The sequence below is a fragment of the Serinus canaria genome, chromosome 4, assembly GCF_022539315.1.
Source record: "Serinus canaria isolate serCan28SL12 chromosome 4, serCan2020, whole genome shotgun sequence".
In the NCBI taxonomy this organism is placed as follows: Eukaryota; Metazoa; Chordata; class Aves; order Passeriformes; family Fringillidae; genus Serinus; species Serinus canaria.
The window spans coordinates 62,835,104-62,857,771 of NC_066317.1; the positions used below are offsets into that span (position 1 = coordinate 62,835,104).

The 22,668-nt window shown below is 46.8% G+C and overlaps 1 protein-coding gene across 3 annotated transcripts in view; it reads left to right on the forward strand.

Moving 5' to 3' along the window:
• Positions 1–3,742: 3,742 nt before the first annotated feature.
• Positions 3,743–22,668, forward strand: part of MXD4 (MAX dimerization protein 4) — a 41,865-nt gene continuing 22,939 nt past the window's right edge. The window contains exons 1-3 of one of the 3 annotated variants that reach the window (XM_009098927.4): positions 3,743–3,910; positions 4,504–4,603; positions 13,847–13,876. In XM_009098927.4, the coding sequence (XP_009097175.1) occupies positions 3,847–3,910; positions 4,504–4,603; positions 13,847–13,876 (194 nt within the window). In that variant the 5' untranslated portion in view covers positions 3,743–3,846. Of the gene's footprint in view, positions 3,911–4,434; positions 4,604–13,846; positions 13,877–22,668 lie in introns of all 3 variants that reach the window. The other 2 variants (XM_018924209.3, XM_018924197.3) reach the window with 2 other exon arrangements.

Sequence of the window (22,668 nt, forward strand, 5' to 3'; positions counted from 1 at the left end):
AGTTCATTATCTGAATCACAGGTAAGATGAGGAATAAATGGAATTTGAGATACTGAGTCAGGGAGATGAAACTTGCCAGTGCCAGCCCTAAGTGCGGATCCCCTCCTATGTGGGCAGATGACTTAGTCTTTGCTAATTACTTAAACCTTGCAACACCCAAGAAAACAGAGGGTTGGAGTCCAAGGCACAGTGAAGGGCTTATCTCTGGACACAGGGATATGATGTAGTATGGAATTTTAAAAGATAAAAGAAAGAAATATGCAGTAGATACAATGAGCCAAATCTGAAAAGCGGGGTAGGGCTAATTATTTCTTTAAGGCCATACGTGGGAAATAGTGAATGAAGTTTCTTAAATTATTGATCATCAGCTTCTGATCTCTGCCCTCACCACAGCTTGGGGCAGTCAACAACTCTGATATCACTGATCTCACATGCCAAGCCATGCCACTGGACAGATTTTGGAAAAGAAAGACATTGTGACATTTAAAATTGTAAATATTACCATTCCAATCACCAAGTGCAGCTGGCAAAGAAACTGTAAAACAGCTCAGCTTTTAGGGTGTGGTTGCTGATGGCTTTCCCTTCTGCTTCTAAATACAAAGTTTTTCAAACTTCATCATGAAGTGACAGCTACCCCTTATCACGGAAGGCCAGCTGTTTCTTTCACACTCAGCTGTTCCTGCTGCTTGCTGGTAGAAATGGAAGAAAGCTATTTAGAGACCCAAATCTGCAAAGCCTTCCAGCAGACATCTATCTTAGAGCCTGTCCTTCAGTTCTTAAAGTAATTCGGTTGATCTTCTTTCACACCCATTTTTCACCTCTGCACCCACGCTGACACCACCAAAACTAGTCCTGGTTCTCTGGCAAAAATAAAACCAGATCCAGAATGATTCCTTCTAGGTATTTTAAAAGCTTTTGTGGTGCCTCCTGAGAAGGGCTCAGTTGAGTTCACTCCTAGGAGAAATAATCTTGATAAAACTTCTCAGCATTAACTAATGTTGTTGCTGTGTTTCTTCTTCAATGCAGCTATAGGTAATGTGTGTCAGTGGTTGTCAGGCATAAGCCAGCCCTGTCCTTCCCAAGTGTGTGTGGATTTACCCTGGATTTCATCAGCAGGGGCTCTGTGAGTGTGTGGGGTTACATTATTATGCTGTTCCAGCAGACTAATTCCGTTTATGACTCCTGAGGCCAAGAGCCACCATGATCAGAAATCAGGTGCCTCTTGTGATGGCACTGGCCCCTGTTTTATACAACACTTTCTCCCTCACCTAGCCCAGCTGGCTTACTCACTTACCAAAGCAGCCCTTCCATGCAGGGAAGTGTGGAGGCACAAGGCCCTGGAAAGTGCCAATATCAATGTGAAATTGTGCTCCATCTCATTAAAACAACTGTTTTCCAAATACTTGTCCACATCTGAAAGCAGAGAGATCAATGGTTTTTACCTCAGGGTGCTGAGTTTGGGGACTGGGGAGTGCAGGGGAGGCCGAGGATGGCTTCAGCTCAGCAGTCAGACCAGCCCAAGCTCCAAGGAGTGTCTGGTGAGGGCAGTGCTCAGCAGGGTGCTCAACTCTGGCTGTGTACCCTCCTGAAGCACAGATTTGTGCAGTGCTTGTTATACCCCTGTGTTTCCAGAATTTTTTTCCAGGTAAAATTTGTGCTTACAGTGTGGTGGGGTGGAGCTTTTGGCATTCAGAGCCTCAGTAAATCCATACCTGAATCCTGGGTTTTCACACAACCACCTACATACCTAGCACATTCATCTGCCTTTCTGGATGTATGACTGATTCCACAGCATGTGTGCAAAGCAGTTTAAGATCATTTACACCTGTACACTAACATACAAATACAGGTGTTCTGAAGATCTGGGGTACTGCTGTGGATGCAGTAGAGAACAATGATGCTTTATCTGTGCATCTTTGCATCTTCCTCATCAAGTGCCCTGCGCACGTGTCAGGCAAAGGGAACTTTCTCTCCTGTGTGGACAAAGCAGACCTGTGCATATATGGTTTCATGCTGTTTCGTAACAGAAGGCAACACCAAATAGTGTCTAAACCTACTTCCAGTTAACAGCAAAACAGCCAAAAGGTTCAATGGCTTTACAGTAAAAACTGTACTGTCTCACCCACATGCAGCAGGATTTCAACAGTTCATGCAGCAAGTGGAAAATGTTACGGCAATTTTTCTTACCTTTGCAATCTATGCACCAAATTCCCTTCTGCCTTATAATTCACAGCCATTCAGACTTTTCCTAAACAAATACAAAATTCTCTTAAACTACAATCACAATGCTGCTTTCTTCCCTGCCTTGTATTTTCTCTTATCCCTGGTGCCTGGACCAAATGACAGTAAAACGTGATCTGTGTTTCAGCAATGTTCAAGAGCCACATTACACTTGTGCATCTGGGGCAACAAGATACAGACTAATACAAGATCAGGTGTAATGTATATGTGGCTTTACCACAATGCTGTAGAAACAGTAAACCATAATCCTTGTTTTAATCTGAATTGCTATTATCCTCTTAAAAGGAAACTGGCTGGAATAAACACACAGGACAACATTCTGCGTCCATCCTATATGCTGGGTAGCTCTTACCTAAACAGTTCAATTAAAACCAAAGGGGTTTTGTGTGCCCAAGTGCAATCCTGCAGGAGGACTGATTACAGGCTCCAGCAATTTTGGCCTGAAGATGTACCAATGTGTGATCACAGCACAGCTTAAAATATGCCTATTTTAAAACTACACTCGCTCGTGTTAAAACCAACCAGTTTTAGGCAACAGCTGTGCAGCAGCCATCCGAGATAAGGATGCAGAGTTAGCAGCACAAATAGGATGGTGCGGACAGGAAAGGTGCTGAGCTCTTCCTGCTCAGCCCGAGCCCGGGAGCCAGGCTATTCTGGTATACGGCTTCTGTGCATCCAGATGACGAAAGGCAGCTGAATGTGCTGGCAAGGGCTGGAGGGCTGGCAGGAACTCTGGCTGCATTTCTGAGAGCTTCCCACTGTTTCTCTTTTTCAGCAGGTTAGGCCATTGTGCAGAGTTTAGTATTCTCTTACGTCCCTGCGCGTGTTTTTACAGCGCTGCCGTTTTCCTCTCTCGCCTGAGCACCGCAAGGGGTAAAGGATGCGCGTGCCAGGCACATTTGCACAGCCCCTCCGGCGTCCCGTTAGTATCGGCTCCTTCGTTGCCGTTTATTTCCTGCCACACTATCCCTGACGGGCCGCTCCGCCGCCTCACCGTCCCTTTTTCCCTTTTTCCCGTTTTCCCCCACGCTTGCCCCGCGCCCGCCCGGCGCGTCCCGCCCGGCGCGTGTGAGGGGAGGGAGCCTCCCCCGACTCCGCCCTCCGCCTACCGCTTCCTCACGGCAACGCCACGCCCTCTCCCGTCCATTGGCTGCCTGAGTCTCTCTCCCCGCCTCCGCCGCGCGGCACGCGCCTCCCTCCCCATTGGCCCCCTTCTCCGCCCTTATTTGCATGACGCCCCGCGCACCAATGGGTGGCTTCGGCCTTCTTAACATGCAAGAAAGCAGCCAATGAGCAGGCGAAGGGGCCGGGCCACCACGTGCTGTTGCTAAGCTTCGGCTTCTAAATTGTTACTACAGAGGCAGCCAATGAGCGCGGTCGGCGGGGATCTGTCAACATCCCCTGCCCCGACGGAGGGGGGGGCTCTGGCCGCCGATTGGCCCGGCCGCCTCCTCACGTCCCGCCCCGCGCGCGAACGCCGCTCGCCATTGGCTGCGCGGGCTGCCCGTCCGCTGTGTGTCAAATGTAGGTTGAGCGAGTGCTTAAAACCAGGAGCTCGAGAGTCCCCGCGCGTGAACTCGGCGCGGGGGCTCGGGACGGGCAGCCATGGAATTGAACTCCCTGTTAATCCTCCTGGAAGCGGCCGAGTACTTGGAGCGAAGAGACCGAGGTACAGGGCGCAGGCGGGCAGTCGGTCAGGCACCCGCAGGCGCTCCCAGCCGCTCTCGGCCTTTGTTGTGCAGCGGCCGGGCCGGGGCAGCGGCCCCGAGCCCGCACCTGCCCGGGGGGGACCCGGGCTGCGCCAGCGGCACCGCGCTGGGGGAGCATCGCTGCTCGGATCTTGGCTTTTTTTAATATATAACACCCCAAGCAAAGCAGAAGGGGGTTGTTTGTGCCGCCCTGGATGGGGACGGTGCGTGTGGCAGCGCTCAGGATCCTTCTCGCCGCTCCGTGTGTGGCAGTCGGTGATTGTATGGCAGCTCCCCTCCCCCAGCGCAGCGTGACAAGGGTTTGCATGATCCGCCTCGTTTTTAATGTGCACTCCAATAATCCTCCTAATTTCGACACTTCGGTGTTGTTTTTTTTTTTCCTTTGGTTTACCGAGTTATGGTGTTTTTTTGTCTCTCTTCTTTAAGAGATGCCACAATAAAATCCAAACAAATCAACCGGAAAAAATTCTGTTCTTTACCCTAGCGTTCCTGCAAAGGAGGAAAAAATTGCATGGAAAAAATATATTGCCACTAATGCTGACTTTGTCCCTAGAAGCAGAACATGGCTATGCATCAGTGTTACCCTTCGATAGTGACTATTCCAGAAAGAAAACAAAGGCAGGCACCATGGCCAGAAAATCCCAGAATAACAGGTAATAGACGCACCGCTTTTTCAGAATGAATCGTCAGCTTTTCCAATGTGTCTAGCTTATGTGCAGTGCATACATTTATGAAAAATAATAACTAATCCAGTGTCTCAGTTTTCCCCATCCCGGTAGTCGCCATTTTTCCCCTGGATGGGCTTGGCTCTGTTTTGATCTCTCATATAAACACTGCCACGCGTACACCATCTCCTTAGTACTCACTGCACTTCAGACCCATCCGCCCTCATCGCTCCTTCTGCTCCGCGCTCGCAGACAGCGGCTTTTGCTGCAGACCTAAGCATCATAATCGCCACCCAGATTTCTCTTTGCATGGCACCTAATTTCCCCCCGGCATTCATTTATAAACCACAGGCAGCGAGCCGGCCGCCTCCCCCATGGCAGCCCGAGCAGATGCAGCCTCCGGTTGCGGCGGCGCTGGGCTCCGGGGCGGGAGCGTGTGCGGGGCGGCGGGGGGGACACTCCGCCCGCCCGCCGGCCTCTCCGGGAGGCGCGGGCTGAGAAGGTGCCGGAGCGAGCTTGACCTGCCCGCGGGCTGTGCTGCAGCGCCGGCTCGCCAGCCCTTCCGCCCTGCCGGGCACGCAGACGGGCCGGGGTGCGCGGCTCGGTGGTTGGTTGTCCGGCTGTCGCCGCTCCGCCGCCGCGGTTCCGTTGTTGCCCCGCAGCCGCTACCTGCGCTGCGATGGCACGAGCCGAGCGCGGCTGTGCGCAGGCTCCGCAGCTTTGTTTGCTGCTCGGGCTGTGTACGTGCGGGAGGCTGGCTGTCTTACGGGGACGCTGCCGGCCCCTGCCCAGGAGCGAGCCCGGCCCTGGGCTCTGCCTGCTCTGCTCTGCTCCTCCAGGGCTGCTCCGGAGAGGACCCGAGGACCGTGCCCTGCTGGGCCTGCTTCGTCCCGGGTCAGCGATGCTCTCCCCAGCGCAGGCTCTGCTCTTCATGGTCATGCTGGATGGTGGCTCCTGTAGAATAGCCTAAAATGAACTTGCTTTGCACGTGACTTGTTTTCCAAAGGAGCAGCGAGTCTCGGTGGGCCCGCTCTGGCTGCTCCGGCGGGCATCCTGCGGCCGGGTCGGGTGGTGCTGGGGAGGTGCCGGGCAGACGGCCAGGAGCTGCTCGTGGGGCAGCGGAGGTGCAAACCGAAATCAAAAGCTGACGAACTCCCTCCTTGAGCAAAAACACGAGCTGCTGAGCGCCCTGGTGGTGCCTGCTGCGGCCCAGCAGCGTGTCTCAAAGATTACTGAGGGGGAGCAAGTTGTGCCCTTGTGCCCCTGCTCCGAGCAAGGCAACCATTTTGGGGGCTGTTAATTGCAGTACTCCTACTTTGGTTTTAGTTTTAGTTGAATTCTTTGTCTCATTATGGAGCATGAGAAGACAGTTCATTTTAAAAGAGAAAGTCATCAAAAGTGGGAGGAGTGTCTTGTGTCCTGAGACACTTTGCTCCCTAAGATTTTTAATTATTTTCATATAAAGTATGCTCACTGCCTTTAAAAAAATTCAAAACACATTTCATTAGTTTTCCAGCTGTAAATTGCTCCTTGAGTTGCACAGATTTCTTGTGTGTCTCTTGCATTCAAGAAATCTGTTACTTACAGAGCTATTATTCCATCGTTTCCGTTCTTAGGGCTCTTGTCATCCGCTGCAAAATAGTTATTTGTCTGAATTGTAAGCTGCTTTCAGGACTTTTTAGGAGAGGATTTGTAATCTATCAAATACAGCAGAATTAAAGGATTTCTGGTTACAAATTTGCTAGTGTTACTGAAGTTGAGGCACACGCATCCACTTGCAGTTACCTTCCTGCTTTTTTTTCTGCCTGCAGATCTGTATTTATTTACCTGTTTAGCGTGTTCTGATTCTCACTCCATAGCAGTGGCAACCTTCAAAAATGCCATCCTGCAATGTGTACGTTTACTCACACTTTATTTTTTACTAGCTGCGGTGATGAGATGAGGGATGGGTCATCTGTGTGACAGGACAGGACAGCGTTTATCAGGGGATGATTTCCAGTGCGGACACTGCCGGGACAGTGGCTGGTTTGGTTCCGCACGGGTACCAGGCTTGCTGGCCCGTGTGGGAAGCAGAGGGACATTGCTTTAATGCAGCTCCCTGTTCCTTCAGGGACAGAGGGGCAGCAGCAGGGCCCTTGGGTATCTCTGCATTGTCCTTATGGGCTTTGTGCCCATGTCCAGCAATCGCTGCTCACGTTTGCCTGCAGGCTTAGATTTGCAGGGGAGAATTTACCCCCGCATTTAAATATGCAGTGCAAAATACATGATGTACACCAGCATCACTGCTTTATTATTATTTGGAGCTTAGAGGCTATAGGGGTCGAGCCCCAGACTAGAGTGGATTTTTGGAAACACAGTTAATTCTTCCTAAGGAACTCAAAGATTAACAGAGGGACACGACTGGCCAAAGTTCAGAGGATCTGGAGTGGTCGTGGGTGATGTGAACCACTGAGCAAAGTGTTTGTCCGTGTTGTTCCACTTTAACCATTTTCCAGACTCGTTGGGTTTGGAGCATTAGATGCAGGGAGGCATCTGATTGCGTACAGGGGATTGCATACATGTCTGAAATTCATGCCTTATTATTTCATTGTTTTTCTGGATTAAAAATACATACTTAAGGTTGGAGGAGTAGGAAAGGAGCAGCTAACTGCACATTTCAGATCTGCAGGGGCATTGTTGTTTCCATTATCTATTTTTGTATCCTGCTCCTTGCAGCATCTGATCAGATTAAAAAGTGAGAGATGTATATACCAACATACATTGTTTTTTTTTTCATGCCTTATGAGGTATACATATAGAAAAGCATGAAAAACATCTCCTTAGTCTTGGAAAATCAGAAAAGGGGGGAGGAGGAGAAAAACTGTCAGATGTGAGGAAGCCTGGCATGCTGTGCTCTTCTTTGTTCTGTGTTTTCCCCCTGTGTGCCTGCCTGTGGGGAGAAGAGCGTACCCCATGTGGCACAGGTGTGCTGGCCAGGCACCGTGGGCTGGGCGATGGGCAGGGATGGATTCCAGCTGCCCTGGGCTTCACCAAGGGCACTGATGGACCCCTCCTTGCCCTGCCGAGGTGCTGGTGATGTTCATGTAAGAAGCTGTAGGATGAGACCTCCATCCCTTGTGGATGGCTGGCAAGGCCCAGACCTGCAGGAGAAGGGGCAGGAGACTGCCAGCCCTTCGGACAGGATGCTCAGGTCTGGGCTAAAAGCTTGCTGGCCTCTTGACTGCAATTGAGTGAGAAGCAATTTTGGCAGGTTTCAATTCATGCAGGGAAAAATACCAGCAGAATTACATTTAATTAGCCAAAATCTATAAGCTTTCTGTCCACTGTAAGAATTTAACAGTTTTGCTTTGTCCACTCTTAGCTTTGAATCAAAATTGAAAGTGGTTGTTAGCAGTTTGTTGATAAACAATATTCTCGGTGTTATTGGTGGCAATCAGATACAGTTTTTAGCCGTTTCTGTTTCACTTGCACATTAAAATGTCTTGATCTTACATGTTTTCTTCTCAGTTTCCTGTGATGTGCCCTTTCCCATGTCACACAAACCAAACTGCTTTGTTTTCTTTCTGGTTTGCTGTTCGTACCATGTCCTCAGCTGAGATTCAGACTTGTTTCCCCCCAGTAATTTTGACCAAAATCCTCTGGCAAATGAAACTGGATTCTTGTTTTGCGAAGAGGACAGGAGATTAGAGAAAGCCACAACATTATCTTTTGCAGGGAGGTAAACCTAGGTCACATCTTGTTACAATAATACTTATCAGGTACTTGACTATAGTATAATAAATGTCTCCGCAGAACAGTGATTGTATGTAGTTCCTAAAGCAGTGCCATGTAGTGTAATAATTCTTGTTAAGGTGTATTTAAAATTAAAAAAGGCATAAAACAAAGAGCTGGATTTATTGCTCTTGTACCTTGGAAATGTTAATAGCAAATAGTCGAAAGTCAGGCTTGGTTTTTGCTCCAAAGAAGCAGATAGGTGACACGTGTGCAATGTGCCGAGGGGGAATGCGACACAAATCTGAAATTTGGTGACGTTTGCTCACAAGGCAAAGCACTCTTACAGAGGAGCATGCAATCCTGCAGATAACTGGGCTTTCTTCTGCCCTGGCTGCAGTGACACTCACCAGGTGTTGGGTACCCTGAGCTGTGTGTGGGTTTGAGGTGTGTGTCTGCCCACGCACCAGGGAGCTCAGGCAGCTGCTTCACCGTGAAAGGGTCAGAAATAAGGTAAAATGAAAAGCAAAATCTTAGTGTTAGATGCCAGTCTGCTGAGGTCATAGTTAAGTTTACTTTTAGAGAAAGGAATTGAATGTCGGTGATGCAGTGTGTTTGGCCTGTTAATTTAGGAACTGGTTTACTGAAGGAGAGGGAGCAAAATAAATGCCGGGTTATAAATATATCTTCTGTGTCTATTAATTAATTAATATTTTTGTTCATATGTTATATAAATAGACATGTACTTTGTGCTGTGTTCTGGCAAAGGGTTATATGCAGAAAAAGATGAAAGCGGCATTTGTATTTTCAAATAAAAACAGAGCCTAATGTCCAAATTCCTCTGTTGATGTTGGCTCATGGTGAGGGTGAACCTGTGGCCCGCAGAGCGAGCCCCTTGCTCTCTGCAGATGTTTTTCTGTGCCCACACTAAGAAGCTTAGGGATCGGGGCCTGATTTTTGTTTTATTTTTCCTATTTTTTTTTTCTGTGAGAGGCCAAGAGTAAAACACTGCAAAGCAGACTGTGCAGACACAGCATCTCTGAATTTTCACCTGGATTTCTGAATTTGATAGATCTTTCTCTCAGTTTGCCTTCCTGAAGCTAGGACAGCAATTGATATTACCACATTTGGTTTCAAAATAATGCATTTTAGTCCCAATATAATAGACTTCACGAATGGACCTGTCCCCCCTGAGGAACTGCAGTAGGTCTGCAATGTTTGGAAGCTGCGCTGCTTGTGCAGTTGAGGAAAACAAATTGCCACCGTATTAGAAGCACATTCAGGCCTGGCCACTGCAAACATGTGGCAGCACCAACTTGAATGTGATCCCAGAGCCAGAACTCTGCATCAAGGCTGTGCCAGTGTGCCTGGTTCCCAGATCCCAGCTGAATCTGCAAAACCGGTTAAATTTTGCTATGAGGAGAATGCAAAATTAATTTTTAGTGGATTAATTTGGTACAGGCTGTTTCTTTGACAGGCTGTAAGCAATGTGTCCAGCTTGAAACAAATGGAAAAACCCAACAACCCAGAAACAATGAATAATAGGCAGAATGTGTGTTTATATTCAGGTTTATCTCTGCTTTGGGGAGTCAACTGAAGAATTTTCAGGTGCATTCCACATCAGGTTAGGTATGTGGACAGGGAATTTCCTGGAAGTGAATCTGGATCCTTTCAATGAAAAGCTGCACAGCAGTCACATTCACGGAAGACTGCAGGTGTAAGCTTTGTGCTTTTACACACCTGCATTTCTGGGAGTGGGAACTGGTTGCAGACACTTAAGGTGTAGCACCTTGTAAAGCTTCCTGTTCTGTTTGTTCTTACTTTTTTGGCCTGGACAAAAGGTAAAGTGCTTGCAGTGTAATTCACATGGCTGCATGACCTGAGGTGGAGTTGTATCCAGTGCATGGGTGTATCACACCCTGGCAGTCCTGCCTGCACCAGAAAGCCCTGGCACTGGTAAGGTGCTGCCACTGTTTCAAGCACTTGGTTAAGTACCCTGCTTTGCTCCCTACAGTGCTTTAAAGTGCGTTGGCAACTGGAAGTGTATTGGTGAGTCATGGTCTAGACCTGCTCCCATTAACACAGGGCAATAAAGGGCAGCAGCATTGCCTTACATCCCTGCTTTTGTCAGGAGCTGCTGCCTTCCTGCTGAGCAGATGCCCCTCTGGTGGGGTAGATGGATGGATGGAGGAGTAGGGAAGCTGTCTGAATACTGAAAGAGGCCGTGCATACATCCTGCATACAGTGAAACTTCAGCCTAGCCTGCATGTGACTGGATCCTGCTGGCTCACCCATAAACTGGCAGCAGTGGAGGTGAAGGGGCCCTTTCCTTTTCTGTGTTAGTCTTGCCATCTCAGTTAGCACCCATCCAAATTTTTTAGGTGTGTCTGCTGAATGTTGAATCAACCAAAAGCTGAAATCCAGTACCTAGAATTCTCATTTGGGGAAAGGAAGGTGGTGGACAGGGATGGCTCTGGGGCTGTGCTGTGAGAAGTAGCACAGCATCTTGCAGGCCAATGGCTGCATTTGCTTGGTTCCTCCTTGTTCTTTCAAATCTTCTTTTGACAATTTCTTCACAAATAAAATTTATAATCTGTGAACTGCTTGGCATTTGCTAAAGGAATATTAGAGCTGTCTCAGATCAACAGTGCAGTCTAAGCACCATCATTCATTGTCCCAAAATCTATGATTTTGCAGAATTTTTGGTTGTTGGCTTTTTCCCTTTATTTTTATCTGAACCTTTTTACTTTTTTTTCCTCACTGCTACCCCCAACTTCCCCTAGTTTTTTGTGGAGATACAAACTCACTGGAGCGAACCTAAGTTAAACACCAGAAGTCTTCCTTCTCTTGAAGCTGTTTTTGAAAGGCTCCACAGACCATTTGCCTGCAAACCACAGTCACATATCTGTCTCTCTCTTATAAATACGTATATACATATATCTTATTAGTTGTGACCTACATCTTATCTTTACTGAAGTAGTAAAAGACTCCATTTTGAAACAGGGTTCTGGATTATGTGGAGACCAGTTCTTATGTTTTTTCCCTTCACTTTAGGTTGCATAAACAGCAGGAGATGGATATTCTTGCAATATTCTGTGCTGATAGTGAAGGAAATAAAAACCAGTATTTCAAGAGAGTTTCATGTCTTCTGGAAACAAACCCCACCAAAGAAATCCCTGTCATGCTTTGTAATAGGTTGTTCAAGTTGCTCTGTAGATGGAGCAATTCGCAGGTAAATGGACTCTTGGGTTTGGTTCCTGCCTAGGGTCTGATAGTTGGGGCATTAGTTGGCCTCTGACACTGCCCAGAATGTGTGGCTGGTGCCCACGTTTGCACACTGCAGGCATCGCTGAGGCTTTTGTGTCCCCAGGAGCTCTGCCAAGAGGCACATAGTCACTGCTGCTGGCTTTGGCAGCTGGCACACCCACGGCTGTGTGCTCCAGAGCTGCCCTGGCAGGACATACCTCAGGGGAACACCAGGTTCCCCTCCATGTGCCACAGGTGTCCTGTAGGTGTGCTGTGTGCAGGACTGCCACCTGCTCGTGGCATCTTCTCTCAGCTCAGCCAAGTGCATGCTGAATATCTTGGCCAGTGGTTCCCATGCTGTCCCTGTGTGTGCTCACCAGAGCTGCTGGGAGCTGGCAGCTCAGAATGGGCCAGTTGGAGTGATTGTGTTCACCTTTCTGTCTAATGGCCAGAAATGTCAAGGAGTTCATGTCACAGGGATGAGTCGAGGCCAGCCTGTATTTCCTCTGTGGTTCCAAAGTTCCCTACAAACAGTGCCTTTGACAGGCCTGTTGAGGGTGTTTGGGGACAATGGTTCCCCTACTGAACTTCTGTTCTCCATGTGTTTTCATAAACACTGGTGAATTTAGCATAGTTTTTGTCAATTTTTGTGAGCATTGGTGTGGAGAAATGATTGTGGAGAAAAGTCTGATCTATGTGTAGAGAGTAGGAGTAGAATATTAAACCAAAATCAGCTTAAGATAGCCAAATGACCAAGCCCACCTTGCCTATTAATGTAGAATAGAAAATGTGTTTAACACTTATAGTGTTGCTGCATTGGTCAGGAGCACTTCAATGGCATTGTAGAAATACACACATTACTTGATCATGGCTCACTTGATGCAACAAAAATACATAAGGACTTCATAGGCTTTTGAGAAAAAGATGGCAGGTAATGGTTGACATAATTGATGTCTTGGTACCAACACTGAGATGCTTTCTGGTGAGAGTGGATTAGCATCAGTGTTGAACCTTGTAGCATTTCAGTTTTACTTGCAGAGAGGCAGTTCGCTTGGTTCCTTGCAGGATCCGGAGCTGCAATGGCCTGAGATCAGCTGCTCCTGGGTTGGTCCACTGGATGTTTCTTGTGTGAGCTTTGCTTTCTATTTCCCTCTCTATGGCTGGAGTGATGTTCTGCCATCGGTCACACCCAGGCACAGCATCCAGCAGCTCGGGGTGTGCAGGGAGAGCAGGACAGCTTGGCACCGGGCAGAATTGTGCAGGAGGGCTCCCAAATCCCCCTGGGATGGCTCTGCTCCCCAGAGGGACCGTGCACTTGCCCTGCACAAAGGCACCTCACTCTGCACCCCGTGCCCAGCTGCAGGCTGGGGTTGCAGCAGGCTCCAGCAGAGCTGCTCTGACATAATCTGCCAGCCCTAAAAGCTGCCACTGCCTCTGCATCTTTTGATCCTGACGTGCTGGGCATGTTTTCAGTGGGACAAAACTGAAAGTACGGAAAATTGCTGGTTCTGAGGCGGCGACAGTAACTTCATTTTAGGAATGTTTTTAAGCTGAGCTGTGTAAATAAATAAAATGAATATTTTTAGCTGAATCAGTTAAAAAAATCCTCCAAGAATTTAGGGCTGCCTTCTAACGGCAAAGAAACCGAGGCATCAGTTGGAGAAGAAAAAAAAAATCTTTAAGCCAAGTAGATTGGAAAAGGATAACATGCTGCTGTGGTCAGTACAGGGACTATGATTTTTTTGGGTTTTATTTTCTCTTTGTATACTGAGAAGAATTAAGAGGATTCCTCTTTTGTTGCCATTAAGATGTCAACAACAACAGCACTTATTAGCTGCTGATTTTTCTTTCTGCTTCTCCATGGGCTTGAAAGCTGGCTTTTTGGGTGCTTTTTGCTCTTGCCTGTTACCATTTAGATCTTTGAACACTTTCTGCCCCCTCATAATTTTTCTTCACTGATAAAAATCTCGTGGGCTGTTTTTATTACTAACCTGCTCAGTTTTTAATGTTCATTTCTGTCTTTGAATGTGTAGAACACTAATAAATGCAAAAATATTATAATTCCCCCCAACCCTACAGTTTACTCATGGAAATTAAGCTGATACCCTGAAGAATCTAAAAGTGAACCAATTTAAAAGAAAAGCTGTTTCATAATCCATGTTAAATACGTATTTTAGAGAACTCTTTTGCAACTTAAGCAAGTATTGTCTTTTAAATATTATAAATCTTGGTTTATTTATCCGTTCTCTAATATTTCTTTTCTCTTTTTAATAGGTCATCACACAACGAACTAGAAAAACATAGGTAAGTCTTGAAAAAAAGCTAATTAAAAGATGTATGGCTGACATTTGAATTACTGTGTTTATTGAAGAACATTTTGTTGAAATTGTTTTGATTCTGCACTGAATAATTTATTAAGTTGGTTTTGGTTTTTTTATCAACTAAAATCTAATTGTTATAGTATTATTTGGCTTTTTTTTTTCCCTGTTGTCTGGTATGCTCTTTTTGAAACATCCCTAATAGTTAGCCTCGGACTGATTAATGCTGTAACTGGTTAACCGAATTGTTACTAACAAAGAATATGATTGCATAAACTGTTTGCTAGAGGTGTTAAATGCTGTAAGTACAAAGTATTTTTGTGATTAAGGTGAATGATTTTCGGGAACAATGTGTCACACAGGGTTATTTTATGTTTCTTTTAAAGTATGCCTAAAGTGCAGTTAATTTTCATCTTGCATGTAAGTACCTAGAGATCCGTTTTTCCCCTCCGTCTGTTTCCTTGCTGGGTGCGTGTCCTGTCCGGAGAGCTGAGCTGAGCTGGGACAGGAGCGGGCACTTCCTGAGCCGAGCCTGCTCCGGCCAGTGCAGCGCCGGGAAAAGCCGGGCTTAGCCAGGACAGAGCTTAGAGCCCCGCGTGGTGCGGCGCTCTGCTTTGCCCCGTTCCGGAGGCAGTGTTCATTGAGGGGGTGTTGTACCGTGCCAGGGTGTGTGTGCCGCTGGGCCCTGGGCTGCGGGAGGCCTCCGGGAGCATCGCTCCGAGGGGCACAGAGAGACGCCGCGGCCGTGCTGGCTCTGCCTGTCCGAGGGACGCAGAGAGATGCTGTGGCCATGATGGCTCTGCCTGTCCGAGGGGACACAGAGAGACAGCGCGGCTGTGCTGGCTCTGCCTGTCCGAGGGGACACAGAGAGATCGCGGCCGTGCTGGCTCTGCCTGTCCGAGGGACGCAGAGAGACGCCGCAGCCGTGCTGGCTCTGCCTGTCCGAGGGACACAGAGAGACGCCGCAGCCGTGCTGGCTCTGCCTGTCTGAGGGGACACAGAGAGACACCGCAGCCATGCTGGCTCTGTCTATCCGAGGGGCACGGAGGGACAGCACGGCCGTGCTGGTTCAGTCTGTCCGAGGGATGCAGTGGGACAGCGCAGCCATAAAGGCTCTGCCTTTCCGAGGGACACAGAGGGACACCGCGGCCCTGCTGGCTCTGCCTGTCTGAGGAGACACAGAGACACACCACAGCCGTGCTGGCTCTGCTTGTCCGAGGGGACACAGAAGGGACACCGTGGCCCTGCTGGCTCTGCCTGTCTGAGAGGACACAGAGGGATACCGCAGCCGTGCTGGCTCTGCCTCTCCCTGCCCTCCGTGGCACCCTCAGTGCGGGGCCGCTGCCTTTCTCTCACTGTTCAGGCAGCAGGATAAACGCCCGTTCAGGTGGTTTTTGTTCTTTTTTTGTGTGTTCTTGTGATTTTTCGGGCTTCACACATCCAGAGAAAGTGCTGAGGGTGTGTGTAGACATGATTTAAACCTGTTTGCTTGTTCCTAAATAGGTGAAATGTGGTTAATGGCACAACAAGATTGAACTCGTGGGGGTTTTTTGTGTGTTGTTTTGTGGCTGCAGTTATGTAGCAGCTAGACCATCACTTCCCTTGCATGCTTACATGCTTTCCTGTAGTTTAATTGTAATATGAGTAAACTATAGCTCTGCCTAATAGCCACGTGGTCATCCTAGAGATGAGAGGAACTGGAGAAGGCTCAAGCTCACAAACACAGGCCTGGGCAGTAGAATGCAGTGCACTGGCTAAGGCAGTGACATCGACAGGGCAGAAGTTCTGCTGACAGAGTCTTCAGGAAAATAACTGCATGTAAAATTCTGTCCTTCAGTCATGCTTCTTAAAAAGAAAAAAAAATTGCCCCAACTATGATTCTTTCTTATTCTGTTCAATTTCTTCCTCTCCTCCTGCTTCATCATTAAGAATTTACTTTCATCTGCATATTCCTTTTCTTTTTCCTTCAGTTATTTTCCTCTTCTTCCTTTTGCTCTGCCTTAACGTGTTTAAGCAGCACAGTAAATGAGGCACAGCAGCATTTGCAGCAGATGCAGGGCCAGAAGGAGAATCTATTAATTGTTCAATCGCTGATCTCACTTTCAGTTCGGTGTTGTATCTTTGTAGTAGATGGACCATATAGTACTTGCCTTGCTACCTTTTCTTCCTTTGCCATCTCAAGGTCAAAATAGGTAAACTGCACAGTATGTCTTGTGATTATACAACTAATGTTTCTAACTGCTGCTGCTTGCTGTGCCTCCTGCAGTTAAACTATACTTGAAGCCAGATTTTTATTCTTCCTGGTGAGAACCTGCAAATTAGTGCAAGATCCTTGTATGTGCAAATGGGTGCTCACAAAAGCAGATGAGGCATGTACATTTCTAGCCGCCTGATGTATTGGTGTGAAGGACTCCTGCAATTTCTATTTTCTTCTTTTTAACAACCCCCTCCTCCAGCACTGTGGGTGTATGAGCAGATAATACTGATCATAGTGGTTTTCACTGTGTTTAACTAAAATTACATTAAGATCTATGAAGTGTCTTGCATGCTTTAATGGAAGATTCACAGCCGTGGTGTGAGCCTGCAGCAGAGCCTGCCTTCCCCCTCTGGCGCAGCCCTGCCCTGCCAGCTGGGAAGCCCTGGATGTTGATTTTGGAGGTGTCTCCTTTCCAGGACCAGTGCCTTTGACTCAGCACTGCCATGATGCTGCTCTGGCAAGGCACACTGGGTTATCTCACAGGAGGCTGTTGAGGAGCAGGAGAGGAATGGCCGCATGTCCTCCTCCGTGCCCAGTCCCTCACGTGGTGTCTGAGGGCTGCCCTGTGTGCTGCAGGGCAGGGAAATGGCTTCCTCATGTACACAGTCCTCCTGTCCTGTGTCAGGGTGGCCAGAGATGCTGGTAACTGGAAAGCCATGGCAGCCATTCATGTGCATGGTGCTGTTCTGGGTTCTGCACTGCTGTTGCACATCAGAGGTCTTATCTCTGGTTTTAGTGTTGGTGGGAATGGCAGTGGTTGACCTCTGTGTGTGTTGGCTTGGCCATTTGGCACTACCACTTTATTTTGTGGTCTGTACTGCTGGGTCTCTTCTGTGTGCTCTTGAGGGGGTGCTCAGGGGAAGATAAAAGCAGAAATGCAATTGCAAGAAAAAATATTTCATTATATGATAGAATTCAGATTACATTTATGGTGAAGTGTTTCTCAGTGATTCATACATGAAATTCCTTTTTCTCTACTTTATGCCTCCCTAGAATACCCCGCTCAGAACTTTAGTGTGGGTTTGTTACAGGGAAACTCTGTAAGGACTCATCCCTCTAATGGCAGTCTTGTTTTGGTCCTGTGCATTTTAAGGTGTGCATCTTGGAGCCATGAAACAGGAAAACCCCTAAATAAAAAGCAGGAAGGCAAGAAATCTATCCTAGGGACAGCTGAGGTCCTAGAAGATATTTTAATAATTAAGACAGATTAGTCAGAGTGGCACTTGGATGTAACTAGTTCCTAATGACAAATGTGTATATTCATGTAGGTATTTTTTGTTGTTTCCAGCCAGACCATTAGGTCTGTAGGCTTTCACAGAGCAATAGAAATAGTAAGTAAATTAGTAATCATGACTTTTTGCAAGGAAATTTTTAAATCGACCTGACAGCTGTATAGAGGAATTCAGCTTTCATAGTGTAAAAAAACACCCAAGAATTCATGAGAGACTTAAGCTTCTTTAGAAGACACAACATAATCTCATTTATTTGCATCAATATATACTAGTTCTGCATTAGAAGGTAAAAGCCTTCACAGAGCAGTGTGGAGATCTCAGCACAGTCTGCCCCTGCAGACTGTGCTGAGATCTCCACACTGCTCTGTGAAGGCAGGGAGAACCTGCCCTTGGCTGTTCACCTGTGGTCTTCTCCCCAGCTTCTGCAGGGCTGTGCAGGGAGGAGACACCTCCTGTCAAAGCACATGGAGCCCTGAGAGAGGATGCTGGGATCAATCCATCAGGACTTCTTTGGTTTCATTCAGTCCTGCCTGGCCATGAGGAGCTCTGCTGCAGGAGGGGTTCAGGGTCTTGCCCTTTCCCTGCTAAAGTCTTCGGAAAAAGCTTGTGAAACTTGATGATTTTAAAGAACAGCTTTTAAGAATTAGTGAGGAAATGAATAGCTGTACCTCAAAATCAGCAAGCCACGTGCTGCTGTCCCCAGACTGGCACCATATGAGCTGAAGAAGTGCTGTGTGACCCTGGTATGGCTTGGTCTAAGTCCCAGGTCCACAGGCTTAGATTTGACAAAAGCTGGTGAGCTGAGCCAGATGGAGGTAAAAACCAGGCATTGCTGTTCAAGCTGAGACTGCTGTGGAGTTGGCCTGGATCAAACGAGTGAGACAACCCTGAACTTTTAGAAGTGCAAGAAGAGCATGGGGAATACACGAGGCACAGTGATTTTCAAAACCTTAAAGATGGAAAAACCTCCAAACCTTTATTTCTTCCCAAAGGACCTTAATGTATGTGTTGTGTAGAGTGCTGACTGGGGGAGACTGAAAGTGTTCCCTTGTGCACAGAAGGTAATACTGATGCAAGTTTTGTGCAGTCCTTAAAGCTAAAATCTTGCCAGAACAAAGTTTCTGTATTGCATCATCATGTGCATGAATGGGTATCTCTACAGAAACACAGGCTTTGATGAGCAGTATGTATTTTGATGGGAGTGTTATTATGTACAACATTAAAAAACAGAAAACAGAGCAGGTGCTTCTGAAATTATGTCCTGATAGGTGGTTTTCTCATGGAGGAATTGAACATTCAAGAGCACAGTTACATTCATTGGTACATCAGTTTCATGTATCAGAACTGCTTGGTGTTTGAAGTTTATATAAGCAGAGAGAATTCCTAGATGGATGTCCTGAAATCTTCTCTGTGGCTCTTCGTGTTAGTAAACTGTAGGGTTAATGAAAAACATGTAATTGCTGGTTGGTGATACACTTGGAAGTTTTGAAACAGAACTGAAAGGTCATTGCAATAATAGCATACCAAAACAATGCTTTATGTTTATTTTTATTATGGGCTGCCTTTTCAAAATCACAAATTACCATTTGGTTAGTAGTGTTATGCAGCATAAAGCTGTAACTGCATTGATCCATCATGCTGAGTGGCTGTGGTGCCACTGAGGAAACCCCTGAACTGGTGCTGGAGGTAAAGTCCTTCCAGGGAAGGATCGCCCAGTGTCTCATTGCTACGCTTCCATTAGGAATTTTAACCCAGCCCTGGCTGCACATTGGTGCTCCTGGGTCCTGCTTCCTGCTAGCACAGCAGGAGGGGAGAAGCTTCCTCCTCTGGCCAGGTCACCTTCCTGAGCCAGCTCACTGTCACAGGCACACCCTGATGTGTCACGGGGGAGAGGGTGGGATGGCTTCTTTGAGTGACAGTGTTAATTTACAGTGTTAATTTACAGTTCAGAGCAGTTACAGTTCACTTCTCTGTCAGTTTAATGTTTTTCCTAAGCATCCAGTTTTGGCTGCTGTTTCCTGGAAAGTGCTGTGCTGGATGGGTCTTACTGACCTGGGAAAGATCTCATTGTTATAATGGGTCTATAAAACTTGCTGCCATTTCTAGGATCTGTCCAGATTGTACATAAACCATTCAGATAATGTGACTGCTGTGTTAGTGGTGGGAACCACGTTGTCTTGCTAGCAGAATCTAACCTCTGTACTCGGTCTTTCTTCTGGTTTCTTGTCAAGAAAAGAACTTTTTTTTTACACCATCTGGTTGGTGTGAAGTGGTTTATTACAATCCCAGTGAATTGCAATAAACACACCTTTGCACTCCTTAAGCAAGGTGATGTCTTAGGAGTGTGATTTGACTTCTGTGAGCGGAAAGCCACCCTGGTTTGGGCATCTGCTCCCCCTTCCCAGCTATGACTTCTTCTCTGAGGGTCCCAGCTGTAGTGAGCAGGTGACTGGTGTTGCCTCAGCCAGTGCAAGGCTGAATGTCAGCTTAAAGCCCCTCTTACCAGCTGTTAAAAATCTCTGTAATATTTTTTTTTTCAGAGCTTGTTTAGCAAAGTCTATAAAGAACTGGACGTGCAGAACTGAGGTTTAATCCTGTGCTTTTGCTGAAGCGACCCATGCTTCTGAGTCTGACAGATCTGTGGAATTAAAGAAATTGGAAGGTTCAAAGCTTTGTACTTAAATGCTGTTCTTTCCTCACTGTTGCTCCATCTCTGGGCAGTCAGCAAGTGTGTGGACCTGTGACTTGTCCTGCAGTACCTGCTGCAATAGCTGCTGTGGATACTTATGCACTGAACTGTTGTCTTTTCAGTGCACAGAACAACTCACCTGATGATGCACTCCCAACAAATGTGTCTTCCTACCTTCACTGCTGGTTTGGAAAGGAGGAGTGTATTAAGCAGACAAAGCTTGAAAATTATTCTGCTCAGGAAGTTATATTACAGGTATCAGAGATGTACGCATACTCATGCTTTGGACAAAGCTGCTATTTTGCAGTGAAAGATGGGACTAAAATACAGTTTGGACTCAATTATTATGTCCTTTTTCCTGCTGAAGTCAGCTTTGGACTGTGGAGCATGAGTAGAGTCCTGGGTCTGGGCTCCAGAAATCTCTGTGCTTCCTGGCCAGCCACGCAGCCAGCAGGGAGCAGATGGGTGAGAAACCAAGTGCATGCATTTTTTTCCACTTGAATTTGTTAATCCCTCTCTTCAAACATAAGTCCATTGTGTGTCAGCCTCTAATGGACTATTTAGAAGGTGGTTTATGTTTTCAGCATCTGCTAATTGACCTGGCTAGTTCTCATCCAGCATGGCAGAGAGAGTGGGCTGGACTTGTATCAAGTAGAGATGGATGGGCCAGACTTTCTGGTACTTTCAGGACAGTTAGGTGCTGATTCCCTTCATATAGGGCAAGAGAGTCCTGATGGTGACTGCTCTACTGCTTGGAGGAGAAAAAAAATAAGTTGAATTAGGTATTTTGAAAAAGAGGGGTTTTTTAAGCTTGCTGAGCTACAGCTGGACAAGTGAGCTGGAATTTGATTTTTGTTTTTTTTAAAGGTATTTAGGCAGCTAATGGCCTTTAAGAAGCTGGCCTCTGAAATGAGTCTTACATAATGCGATGGGAATCCTTGGCTGAATCCCAGCCAGTCAGGTCTGTGGAAGCCCACAGACCAATATACAGAAGTGGTACCTGCTGTTGTTTGAAGAAGTAGCAAATGTGCCTGAAAGTCAGCAGTGCAGCTCCAGCTCTTTAAGGCAAGGTTGGCTCTGCACTCAGGATTCACACCAGATCTGCAGGAGGCTGGCTTGCTTTCTCCCAACTATGTCACAAGCATTCACGTCCCAGTGTCCCTGCTTGGAGTAGACGAAAAGGAATCAACCTCATCTGAAGGAGGTGGCTGTGTTCTGCGAGTTGCTTGTCCTCTCCCTGGCTTCGTGCTGTATTGGCATCTGTAGCTCTATTTTTAGCACTCCTTTCTGTGGAGTGACTACCCCACTTGGGTATTGGATATACCATGGCCTGGTCCCAAATTCAAAATGTCTCTTTCTGAATGGAACGGTGTGTACTTCCCTGGTGTAGCTCATGCTCCTTTTCCCTCGTGGTCTCTGTCAGCAGACACTTGTGCTTGGATTTACTGCACAGAATTCCTTTGCAGGTCAAGTAGTTTTTAATCTGTGTTTTTTCCCCTTGGTACACTGGCAGACTGTGGGCCCAGCTCTGCCTCATGCCCAGGGAATTTAAATAGGAGCTGTGCCTGCCTATAGACTGAACTCTGCATCACATCCAGGCAGCTGCAGAGGATGCAGAAAAAGTTCCAGAAACTGTACTGAGCATGAGCATTTAGACAGCAGATCATAAATGTGAAAAAGCATAATGCTGTTCCTTCACAGAAGTTTAATTTGGGCGTTTTTTAGAAAAACGAAACCTAAAACAACTTCTCCCCATCCCCTTCCTCATGCGTGGGATCCAGTCAAAAACTGATTCCTCTTGTCCTAGAGACCTGTGCAATCCCCAAGAATGGATAAGATATTCCTTCTACCCACCCCTCCCTATGTTTAGAAGGAGAGAGTTGTTTTGGGACTTTGGTAGAGTGCTGTCTTTTGAGATGAAATATGTATGCTGAGCTATGTACACATCCTTCTAGGCTACAGCAGAATGGCAGGACTTGTCAAAGGATGTCAATTGGCTAATATTATTGTTTAATGCTAGTTTATGTTACACAAGCTTTTTTTCTACACAAATTAGTGTGACTAATTTTGTAGTGCGTGGAGATTGGCACAGCCGACACAGCAGAGGTGTGGGCTTGGATGTATGTACATGAGGTCGTGTTGCAATGCTTCTGACTTGAAAAACTAATAACTCTGGTTGCAGGCTACATGCCCTACATGAAGAAAGCTTTTATTAGGTTCTACCTTATTGCAACAAAGCAGATTTGTGTAACAGTCGAAGACTACATCTGAAGGTGGTAAAACGCCTGTATAAGGCTGGAGTAGTAGTGGTGAGTCCTCTTCTCCCAGCTGCTTCCTTGGGATTGATGCCTAACAGATTTATCTGCTTTTCTTTCCTTGATGGTTTAATTTGGGTAACTAAATGAAGATATAAGGTGCTAAATAAGGGGCCTGCCTGGCATGTAATTGCTGCCAGGACTTAGCAGCTCCTATTGAAGTTAGGAATACCATCAGTGTTTGCAAATACCAGCTGCACAGACACTCTGTGTCTTACATAGCACATTAGCTGGTATTTACAAAACATAAAGGTAGCAAACCCTGTAATTCCCCAAGAAAGCTGA